This window comes from Aquarana catesbeiana, linkage group LG02 (assembly GCF_042186555.1).
Source record: "Aquarana catesbeiana isolate 2022-GZ linkage group LG02, ASM4218655v1, whole genome shotgun sequence".
NCBI lineage: Eukaryota > Metazoa > Chordata > Amphibia > Anura > Ranidae > Aquarana > Aquarana catesbeiana.
In genome coordinates this window covers 703938178-703950685 of record NC_133325.1, presented here as the reverse complement: position 1 = coordinate 703950685, position 12508 = coordinate 703938178, and the positions used below count along the sequence as shown (strand labels likewise).

Sequence of the window (12508 nt, the reverse complement as noted above, 5' to 3'; positions counted from 1 at the left end):
CATAGTCAGAAAACTTTTAAGATACCATTCGGGCCCACAAGGGGATTCCCTTAACACCCACTGTGGAGCCCCGACCCGCATATTAAGCGACCATTCACTTCGCCCGTCATGACCTCAATGGGACTCAGGACGACCTCCTTTCTCTGAACGTCACCTTCCACTCCCGCACACAGCAGAACCCAGTGGTTCTAGCTGACTCATACCGGTCCCCCCGTATTTAACTAGTGGGTCCGCCAGCCGACCCACACAACCGGTTTCCTTGCTCACTTCCCCTGAAACCTCTCCTCCACACACCCTCCCACCACTCCCTTACACACACCCCTACCCTTATCGCTACGCTAATATCCTCCTGTCCTAAACCCAAACACACCCACAACCTAATCTCTGACTCCTCCTACATACCCTCATAAACCGAGGTTTCCAAGCCTCTTTAGAGAGACAATGGCACCCCGTCAGGCGCAACCACTCACCCATTCGTTGAAAGTCATATCTATCAACGCAAAGGGCCTAAATATCCCTGAGAAGCGCTCACAGCTACTCGCTCAAATGCGTAGCTCAAAGGCAGATGTAATATTCATACAGGAGACTCACTTCTCTAGCACTAACATCCCTAATCTGGCAAACCACTTCTTCCCCCACTGTTATCACGCCACTACACCTTCTTCAAAGACAAAGGGAGTTTCAATTCTTCTTTCCAAGAATACACACCTGCAAATTTCGGATACTTTAACGGATGCACAAGGTAGATTCATCTTCATCAAAGGCACATTCAACAATAGACCAATCACCCTAGCAAACATTTATAGCCCTAACACCTCTCAGGTTCCGTTCTTCTGCACAATAACGAGAGAATTATCATCCTTTCAGGAAGGTCTCCTGATTCTGGGGGGGGGATTTCAATGTCCCCCTTGACCCCATTGTAGATTCCTCAACAGGCAAATCTCATCTTCCATACAGAGCCCTAAAACAAATCAAAAAATGTCTACAAGACCTAGCTCTACACGACTCGTGGAGAACCCTACATCCATCAGACAAGGACTACACGTTTTTCTCAGCCCCACATAATAAATATTCCCGTATCGACTACTTATTCCTATCACAACCAGACCTTCCCACCCTCTCCACCGCGACTATAGACCCGATGTCATTCTCAGACCATCATCCCATCTCGATGTCACTCAATCTCTCGGACACCCCCCAACGTCCCTACTTATGGAAATTAGATCACACACTCCTGACGGACGAAATACAGGTAGCAGAAATCCGCTCCTGTCTGAAGGATTACTTTATAGAGAATAATACCCCAGATACATCCCCCCTGACGCAATGGGAAGCACACAAATGCGTAATAAGAGGGAAACTAATATCTATCACAGCTTCCATCAGAAAAGCCAAAAAAGCCACCCTACATAACCTTTTTCAGAGACTCAAAAAGCTAGAAGCATCCCATAAACAAACGCTAGCGCAAGACACCCAAGCAGAACTAACAGAGATCCGTACACTTATCAAAGAGGAAATTTACTCTAACCTTAAAAAAAGTTCATCCTCTCACACAAACTATTTTATGAGTTCGGTAACAAAAGCGGCAGACTGTTAGCCAGGGCTCTACGCAAACAAAAAACTGATAACACAATACACAAATTACATTCCACTTCAGGACATTCCCTCACACAAAATGAAGAAATAGCAAAGGAATTTGCGAACTATTATTCATCCCTTTTATGACCTACAGACATCTGAACCAACACCTACTCCTACTCCAATAAAAATCCGAAATATCAAAACATTCCTAGATAAATATGCCCCTGAGAAACTATCCCCAGAGATATCAGCATCCCTCGACTTACCAATTACCTTTACAGAATGGTCCCAGGCCATCAAACAAATTAAGCCTGGTAAAAGCCCGGGCCCGGATGGCCTCCCGGCCGCCTATTACAAAACGTTTACAGACATTCTTCAAGCCCCATTCCTACGGACCTTTAATTCTCTCTCCCCCACTAACCCCCTCACTAGTGGGATGCTAGAAGCCCACATAGTAGTGATTCCAAAAGAAGGCAAGGACCCCTCCCACACTAAAAACTATAGGCCGATTTCCTTATTAAATGTAGACATCAAAATCTTCTCCAAAATTCTAGCCAATAGACCATTAACACTTCTCCCCTCCATTATATCCCACGATCAAGTCGGCTTTATCCCTGGCAGAGAAGCCAGGGATAACACCTGCAAAGCAATTAACCTACATCACCTGATCACACGCACTAAACAAAAAGGATTTTTCTTGTCATTGGATGCGGAGAAGGCGTTCGACAGAGTATCCTGGGATTACATGCTAGCGGTTTTGCAAGCCATAGGACTTGGTCCTCAGTTGATCGGCTTTATCATGTCACTATATAGCTCTCCAATAGCGAAGGTAAGGATCAATGGTACTCTGTTGAACGCCTTCCCGATCCATAACGGAACGAGGCAGGGGTGCCCCCTATCACCCCTCCTCTTTGTATTAACCCTAGAACCCTTTCTAAGGAAAATAAAACTCAACCCGGACATAAAAGGAATTCTCTCACCAGTAAAAGAATATAAGTATGCTGCTTACGCGGACGATATACTACTATTCCTCTCACAACCTTTAACAACCTTACCAATATTACTATCGGAATTTAAATTATTTCAGTCCCTATCCAATCTGAAGATTAACTTCTCTAAATCTTTCGCCCTTAACATATCCCTAACCCAACATACAGTGGACCAATGCAAACACAACTTCCCATTCCAATGGAAACAGGACGCGTTAACGTACTTAGGGATACAAATCACATCTTCACTCGCTGACCTATACAGTAAAAACTTTCTCCCCCTCTTAAACAAATTAACCTCGGACTTTGACACTTGGAATAAAATGACATTCTCGTGGTTTGGCAGAGCGGCCATTCTGAAAATGAACGCTCTCCCCCGGATTTTATATTTACTACAAGCGATACCGATACAGATTCCCCCTCTATTTTTCAAGTCATACAGGCAGATCAGTTCTAAGTTCTTATGGGGTAAACATAAACACAGAATAAGCCATCTCTTGCTCTCCCTCCCGAAAAATCTAGGTGGAATAGGTCTTCCCGACATCTCCAACTACCACATAGCCACCCATCTCACCAGGATAGTGGACTGGAATGTCCACACTCAACAAAAAGACTGGGTTTCCCTTGAAGCCTCCTTCACGAAATTAGAATGTAAATCACTCCCGTGGATCTCTCTTCACCATATCCCACAAGAGATCCAAACTCACCCGACGATAGGTCCCACCCTGCGTTACTTCCACTTAACTTGCAAAAAGGTTTCGCTCTCTTCTACTCCCAGCCCACTGACACCAATAAAACTGAACCCGGACTTCCCCCCTGGCATGTACCACCAGTTTCTAGATGATCATCTACCTCAAGGACAAACCAGTGCATTCCACTTCCTCCACCAGGGCAAAATCATCCCTGCAATGCAACTAGCATCACGCTCCGAAAAAACACCTATCCCACAGTGGACATACCTAATGATAACATATTACCTCCAAACACTCGATAAGACAGGTCAATGTTCCAGGCAACTTACACCCTTTGAATCTCTATGTACCAAATCATCACCACAAACACACCTCATTTCTCAGATACACAATATGCTTTTTGCTGACCTCAAAGCCAACGACAGTCAGTTTTGCAAAAAATGGGAGAAAGATCTTTCAATACAAATACCGGAAGAGAGCTGGGAGCGTATATTCTCGCACATACATAAAGGCTCAATAAATGTCTCCACTCAAGAGAATGGATTCAAAATATTGTCAAGGTGGTACCATACCCCAGCAATATTGCACAAATTTAAATCCAACATTCCCGAAACATGCTGGAGGTGCCACCAAGCAAAGGGTACTTTACTCCATATGTGGTGGTCCTGCACCCCTCTCCAAACTTTTTGGTCAGAGGTTCACAAAATGATCGAACGGATCACCACCTACAATATAGATTTCGCCCCAGCTCAGTTCCTCCTCCATCTCTCTTCCCACCCACATGGCACATACCATAAATCACTTATGATGTATTTGATAAATGCAGCAAAACAATGTATACCCATACACTGGAAATCACATAAAATACCTACCCTAGCTGAATGGTTTGTCAGAATAAACAAAATAGAAGAAATGGAAAAACTTATACATATCGCTCAAGACACCCCAACGAAATTTAACCATAAGTGGGCGTGCTGGACCCACTTTAAGACTCTGCCAGAATACAAGTCCATTCTGGACTCTCCTACATACAGTGACTAGGTCATATAACATGACCACTCAGGCTATACCTACACACGGTCTAGATATACTCATCCTTTGCCCCCATCTTGCTGGGGTTCCACCCCCGATTTGTCCCTTACTCACACATTTTGGTTGCTCCCAACCACCCCCACCCTCACCTGGAGGAGTCAGAGATTTCCCAGACCCCCTATTCCACCCCTCCCCCCCCCCCCCCCTCCCTTTTGCCCTACCTACCCTTCACACCCTTCCCCCTTTCTCCCCTGACCTCATTTTCTCCCATGCCTGGCCCCCCATATATTTAACATAAGCCCCCAAATCACTCACGCTGCACTCCACTCAGATACCCATTTTGACAACTGCAATGCGGAGTACTAGGAGAGGGCTAGACATGTATACACAAGTAAGACGTCGCACCATACTCATACAACAACTAATAAAGATATTGTCTTACAATACCTAATGACATTCTTATTTGTTCCGTTCTTTGGTTTGGTTATTCATTTCAGTGCCGCAGTCTACTGATTACGGTTTACTTCATGTTGTACTGTATTTATACTGTATACATACAAACCATGCCATATTTGTAACATTTCATTTCTGCATTGCAATATCTTTGTTATACTGAAAACTCCAATAAACATTTTGAAACAAAAAAATATATTTCATTTAACTTTTTAGTAGTTGTGATATATTACCTACAACGGTGGCTTTCAAAGAGGTGAAACCACATTTACATATGTATTATGGTTTTGCCAGTTAAATTGGTAAACAGAGAGCGGCTACTGAAACCACTAAATACAACCACAACCACAACCATTTATTTATCTCTTTAAAGCCCACCTCTAGGAATTCAAGGAGTTGTAAAGGCAGAATATTTTTTTATCTTAATGCAATCTATGCATTAAAACAAAAAACCTTCTGTGTGTAGCAGCCTCCCCAGCACCCCCCTAATTACGTACCTGAGACCCATCTCTCTCCAGCGATGTCCACGAATGTCTAAGCCATCCTGGACTCTCCTCCTGATTGGTTCAGACACAGCAGCAGCGCCATTCACTCCCACGGCTGTCAATCAGTCAGTCAGCCGATCAGGGGAGAGGGGGCAGGGCCGGGTCGGGCCCCGTGTCTGAATGGGCACACGGAGCTGTGACTTGGCTTCAGTGCCCCCATAGGAAGCTGCTGACTGTGGGGGCACTCGATAGGAGGGAGGGGCCAGGATCAGCAAAGAGGGACCCGAGAAGAGGAGGATCCGGGCTGTCCTGTGCAAAACCAACTGCACAGAGGAGGTAAGTATAACCAGTTTGTTTGTAAAGTCTTGTGTGTGTGTTTGGTTTTTTTTTTTTTTTTTTTTTTTTTTTTTTTTTTATAACTTTAATTTGCAACGTTCTTTTTAAACACTGTGGGATGAAGAAGCACCCCTGCTGTCCTCATGTTCTGTGTAGGCCATTGATCCTGTATTGTACTTAATGTGGGACCGCGGCTCAGAGCATCTTACAAAAATGGCTTTGGGGGACTGACAGCACAGCTGAACCTTGTAACCCTTGCAATATCGATAAAAATGTTTGATGGTGCTTTTTTTGTAATTCCTGGAATTTGAGCTTTAAATGCAGCAGTAGAAAGGCTCATATACCGTCCGATGCCTGATTCCCTGAAAATGGTGTCTGTGCTTACCGATCCCACTAGGCCATTTAAAGTCTTAATCCATGATGACAGAGGTGAGTGTGTATGACATTATATATTCATGCACACAAAGATGTCTATATGATTACATATTTTCTTAACATGTAATACTTTTCTAAAGCTATACTTTTCATTTCTATTGATGTGAAAGCAGTTGATCGTTGGGATTTGGTTGCTAAGGATGACTTCTACTTTTCTTTCAGATACTTTGTACTTGAGTTGTTCTCCAAATGTCACTTTTTTAGTATTTGTTGTTTTTTTTTCACCGTGACAGCTTGACAGATGAATTATTAAATGTTTCCTCATTCTTCTCTGAGGGTCTGATCAAAAGACCATGAAACATTTTTGACAGGCAATGTGCCATCAGGTAGTGACTGTACTGTGGTCCTGCCTCATCTCTGGACAGGGCCACCGACTCCTCACTGTGATGCCTTGCAAATCAATAGCAACTAGAAAATCAAACACAATATGTTGGCGATGTGTCTCTTAAAACACATGGGCCTGAAAAATAGGATCTGCACTCTTACTAACTGGGCTGCATGAACAAGATAACCTGCCAGCAATTGTTTAATTATTTTGTTAGCGATATTTGAGGTCCCTATGCAGTCTTCAGTTTTTAAATGAAATTCTGCTGCAGTTAGAAAATGCATTACTTACCATCCAATTGGTTCAGTTCAGTCATACGAGTCATCAGTTTCCATTCAGTCATTGGGAGCAATGGAAAGTCCTGTGTAAGCCAGTAGTCATGGACTCTGTGCAACGTGGTCACACGCTCCTCCATACCCAGAATTATTGGGTATTTATTTGAATGGAGTGGGAGGGGCTTGAGAACAGACTTGGCTTGTAGAAAATTCTCCAACATCTGGGGTGCTACTTATAACTGGAAAAGTAACCAGATCATTTGTGGTAGCTGCATAGTGGGCCCCTTCCTGCTCTCCTCCTTGCATCTCTGTTTTCTCAAAAAATGTATCCTAAATGAGCAAAAGTGATGCAGGGAGAATGGGGAGGGCTGGATTACACAGTGACTGAGAGGTCTGGTTACTTTTTCCCATAACACTACTCCTGATTTTAACAGTAGGACAAGAAAAAGTCTGCACACAGGAACTAGGGGGCGCCTTCGTTATCTTCCCTCCAACAGTTGCCAGCAGCTGCAAGTTAACTTTAAACCAAAAGTCGAACTTCCGCTCACTCCCCCCCCCCGGGCCAAATTTGGCACCTTTCGGTATCCTGTCAGTGGGGACAGGTACGCTGTCCCCACTTCTGGGAGACCCCACCACGGCACATTACTTCAGAGGCTCGGCTTCCTCCTCCTTCCCCCGCCACCGAGCCAGTAGGAGAATGCAGTGGTGCCTCGCACATGCGCAGTAGGGACCCGGCGTGAAGTCGTAATGCTCCACTACCAGCAATGGCGGCGGCAGCAGCACCCGACAGCTGATGGAAACATCAGCAGCGGTGCTGACATCACAGGACTCCAGGACAGGTAAGTGTCCGATTTCATTAAATGTGTATGTATGTGTAGCTGCTGGCTTTTAATTTTTTCAGGGATGGGCGGACCTCCGCTTTAAGCAATATGTGAAAGATGTCCATGAATTTAATGGAACTGTGTGTGTACATGTTTTGCTCAGTGTTTTGGGGGGAGGTCAGTGATCATTGACCACTGTACACAAAATACAGACCTTTCATTAAATGGTGGTTGTGAAATTGATTATAATAAATATGAATACAAATGTCATTTTTGTAGATTGGCATAGAAGATAATTAAAACACATGCCTTAGTGGTAAGCTATTTATATTCCAACACACCTATAGGAAGAATATTACAGACTGTTATGTTTGCCTGTAATAGCTAAGATATGAAGTTGCACACCTGTCAAGGTTTTCACTTTCTGTACAATGGTGGGAATGGGTCGAACACAGTTGTGAATGCTCTGGATAGCTCTTTATTGTGTTTATAATTTTTTTTTTTTTGGAGGGAGGTTTATTGTCATACTTTTATTGTTTCCTGAGGTATTATGTAGTAGAGAAAACCCCACCTCTTGCAGCTGGTAAAAGTCCTGTAGAGCAGTCATAAGCAGAAATATGTATCTACTACATGTTATATTCAAGTTAAGTGTAATCTCTTTGTTGTGTTTTCTGTCCAGGTTAGCTGTAATTTCGAGCCTCATTTAAGAGGAAATGTGTACGTACAATATCAGACGTAAGTGTTACTATTATTTACATTTTTTTTATGTTTTAGTTCTCTACTGTGCTGTGAATTGTACGGTTTGAAGGTTTACTTCCAACCAGGCTGCATGCACTGTGCAGCTGTTGCCAGTGTTACTCCGGGCTTGTTAAAGTGGTGGTAAACTCTATATTGTTTTACCTAAAATAAGGCTTACTGTAGGTACAAATGTACTAAATGTGCACCGTTCAGGAGATACTTTATAGTAGCCAGTGACGTCACCGGCATAATCCACAAGACCGTCCATTGAGAGAGCCCTGCCACAGCTGTGACTCCCACGTGCATGCGCGGGAGTGACATCACCGCGGCTCGGCCAGTCAAACTGTTGAAGCCTGTGAACCCGGAAGGAAGACCGGGTTTCATTCTAAGGTACGTCTTTAATAATGTGCTAGTATGCGATGCATACTGGCACATTGTGCTTTTAACTTGCAGGGAGAAGATTTTTATTTATTTTTTTTTCCTTTTTTTGCGGTTTACTATCGATTTTCAATTGATATAAAACACTAACTGGTAACCGCGCTTTCAGCAAAATAAAGAAAAGGCAACTTGCCTTTTATATTTTAATATGCAATATTAGAATTTAACTTAAAGTGGATGTAAACACATTTTTTTTTTTTTTTTTTTTTTTTTTTTTTATAATTAAGACTCATATCTGTTACAGCAGAGGATGTAATTTCTTCTGTGCCCAGTCTTGCCGCGAAGAGTTAATCCAGCTCTGAGCAGTCCTCTTATCTATCTTCAGCAAGAAAAAAACAGCCACACAGAGAAATAGATGTCAGTTTCTTCCCCCTTGCTGTGAGTGACAGGTGATTTCCTTATCTCATGCACAGTGTGAGAGAGGCATTCTGTGTACTTCACATCACCCCCTCCTTTCTTCTCCAGCTCTCCCAGGATTGGCTTCTCCACACCTCAGCATGATTGGGCATGCTGAAGTCATGTGGTGACTTTCCTGGGTTTTAACTGGATGTTATTGATCATGGCACATAATCCACCAGACCAGAAGAAGTTCAGTGTAAGAAATATTGATGCCTGGCCAAGGGGAGTGTAGAGGTGGGCGGGGAGTCTACTGACATCACAACTCCACCCACCGAGCCCTGGACAACAGACCTGCCCACAGAATCCAGAGTATTACAGGGCTCCAAACAGCTAAAGGGGAGATATTTGACAGGTAAAGATACATGCAGGAGGTATGTATATCCTTATAGATCAGCAATATGGAAGTAATTTAGAAATGATGAGAGTGGGTTTACATCAACTTTAATATTTTGTAAGAAAACGTTACATACAGTATAAATGGGCCCTATATGCTGCTGCCACTGCTTAGTGCCAGCATGTAAACAACATTTGATTGTAATCATAGGCAGCACAGGGACAGAATGGTCTTGGCTTCAGTCAAACTGCCACTGCTGATGATTACACACTATTGTTTACATGTTTGGCCCTGAATGAGTCATATGACCTTTGCCTTCAGTGTGATGGCTGCAGAAGAGCAATTAATAAAATTATTAAAATGCAGTATAGATCACTTTTTATTTTTATTTATTTTTTGTTCTGGTATCCAAAAACATGTCCATCAGCGAGGTGTTTGTCATTGCGTATGTTTACTGGAACTAACATTTGATCATCTGCTCTAAGAAAATTGTATCAATGAGCTATGTATTTTGGATATTACATATGGCAGTATATGAAAGGAAGCAGAGCAGTAGATTTCTTCTTTTTTTCTATTCTTCCCTGCTATGTTTTCTAACTTTTTTTTTTTTTATCTAGCTGTATTTCTAAATTGATACAGACAATAATTGCATCAATTTTATATTTCCACTATTTTGGCTTGGTTTGTGTTTCAGAAATGCACATGTGGTGTTTGGAACAAACTCAGATTTTTTTTTTTTTTTATTTTTTTTTTTCATGTTGTCTTTTAGGCAGACCCCAGATAACAAATAAGTCACTATTTCTTATCTCTGCAAAACAACCGTTCTGTGAGCTGGGTGATTGTAGTATAAGTAAAATGTTTCATTCACAGAGGTGGGCATGCAGTGTTTTTACATTGTGTTCTGCAGAGAAACTTCTGAAGTGCTCAGTATGATCCAAGCTAATCCTTTGTGTTAAACACATCTATGAGCTCTGTTTTTGTCAGAGACACAAAATATCAACCTATATTCATGTTATTACAGTAGTGCTTAAAGGCCAAGTCACTTTAGCTACATATTTACTTCTGTATTAGCAGTGACACCCAGTGGAGTTTTTATCCTCTGTGTAGTAATCTCCATTGCTGGCTGAATTTACACAGTACTCCTACTGTACAGATACTAAGTGGGTTGTATGTTAGATTAGCTCAGGGGACTGAAGTTCCTGTAGCAAGTGTAGTTGTACTTTGAAAAGGCACTGTCATAAAAGTAAAGAACATGCAAACAGCATGCAGGAATGACTTTTGTGAAGCAATACATTCAGAGGGAGCATTATTCTGCAGCATCTCTGGCTACCCAGTATGCCCTATGACTGAAGGATTAGGGACATTGGCCTATGGTAGTCTCTCAGCTACCAATAAGGCATACGCCGCATATCTGAAATCAAGATGACAGTGGCCTGCAGTTATCTTGCAGCAGAGAAGGCAGCATTTTGTGCTGCTATAGTTAACTTGGAATGTGGCGTGGTTTTTTTTTTTTTTTTTGTGCATGTGTGTTAGAGACACTGACCTTTTGGAAGAAATGTCCAAAAAAAAAAGGCCAGCAGCGGGAAATTGACTAGCCACCAGTATTGCCTGTGGTCTCCCCGCAGCTGATCTTTCCCCATTATTCACTTACCGCAGCTTGTTTTGCACTGTCTTTCTGTGTGGAGGCAGAACTTTTGCTTCCTCATGTCAGTTTAGCATTCAGAGGCAGCAGCGCTTTAGATCTCACACAGCAGGTAAACATCTATGAGGCTGTAGACACAGGATTGCCAAGGCACCCTCATTTACCAGAAAGTGCACTGTTGTTTTTCAAGAAGTGTTGGCAAAAGGGTACATTTTTCAGGATACGGAGAGTGAGCACAAGTAACATTTCTAAATGTTGCCTATAACATAGGAGATTTTCCTCTTCTGAATTCCGTTCCAATTTAAAAATGCTGTTTTACAATACACTAAAGTAGTGGAAATACATACAAGAGGCACAGCCTACATCCTGGGACATTTGGTGTTAGCAGTGTTTGAATAAATGCTGCAGTAGGTTAGACTTCTCGGGAACCTAATCTAAAACTGTTTTGCAGGCCAGCCCAACAGTAGGCACTTTGTTTAGTTATTCACACTAAGTTTTCAAACCCAGCTTTGTGTTTTGTTTTTTGCCTTCTGTTTATGTATAATACAACTCCAATTCCCAAAAAGTTGGGGAGCTGTGTAAAATCTACATAAAAACAGAATGCAATAATTTGCAGATCTCATAAACCCATATTTTATTCACAATAGAAAATAAAAAAACATATCAAATGTTTAACCTGAGAAAATGTATAATTTTAAGAAAAAAGGTAATTTTGAAACTGTTGGCATGTTGCATGTATCAAGGTTGGGACAGGGTCATGTTTACTACATAAATAATATGTCTGACCATACAACAATTTTCCACTTTGCAGCAGACCATTTTAACCACTTCAAAACAGACCATTGTATATAAACGTCCTTGTCTTTGTGAAGGGATATCTGAATAATGCCTGTAGCTACAGACATCATTCAGATACCATTCTTTTCAGCCGTCGATTCTGTGCACGATAAGAACGATCATAGCGGCAGTTCCATCGCTTGATCGTTCTTATAGGCGACGGGAGGGGACGTCACTCCCCCCCTCCCGCCACCATCCGGTGCTTCTCCGGGTTCTCCCATGCCATCGGGGGCCCAGAGAAAGAAACGGCCGACGCCGGATGGGAACGATAGAGATGACCGGTGACCAGATGGTGACCAGTCATCTCTATGACCGTCGGAGGCCCGGGCGCAACATTATGATGTCACGCCCAGGTACCCGGAAATAAACGAAGCCGCGATCGCGGCTGTCAGCATGAGATCGCGAACTCACACGTAAGTCCCGCCCACATATGTAAATGCCGCTCAAACCACACATGTGAGGTATCGCCGCGTGCGTTAGCGCATGTGCAACAATTCTAGCACTAGACCTCTTCTGTAACACTAAACTGGTAACCTGTAAAAAATTTTAAAGCGTCGCCTATGGAGATTTTTAAGTTATGAAGTTTGGCGCCATTCCATGATTGTGCGCAATTTTAAATTGTAACATGTTGGGTATCTATTTACTCGGCATAACATCATCTTTCACATTATACAAAAAAATTGGGCTAACTTTACT

At 42.6% G+C, this 12508-nt stretch overlaps 1 protein-coding gene across 1 annotated transcript in view; it reads left to right on the top strand.

Moving 5' to 3' along the window:
• ZRSR2 (zinc finger CCCH-type, RNA binding motif and serine/arginine rich 2) overlaps nucleotides 1-12508 on the top strand; it is a 56038-nt gene that overhangs the window by 26286 nt on the left and 17244 nt on the right. The window contains exon 9 of the mRNA XM_073616936.1: nucleotides 8104-8159. Within this exon, the coding sequence (XP_073473037.1) occupies nucleotides 8104-8159 (56 nt within the window). The remainder of the gene's footprint in view (nucleotides 1-8103; nucleotides 8160-12508) is intronic.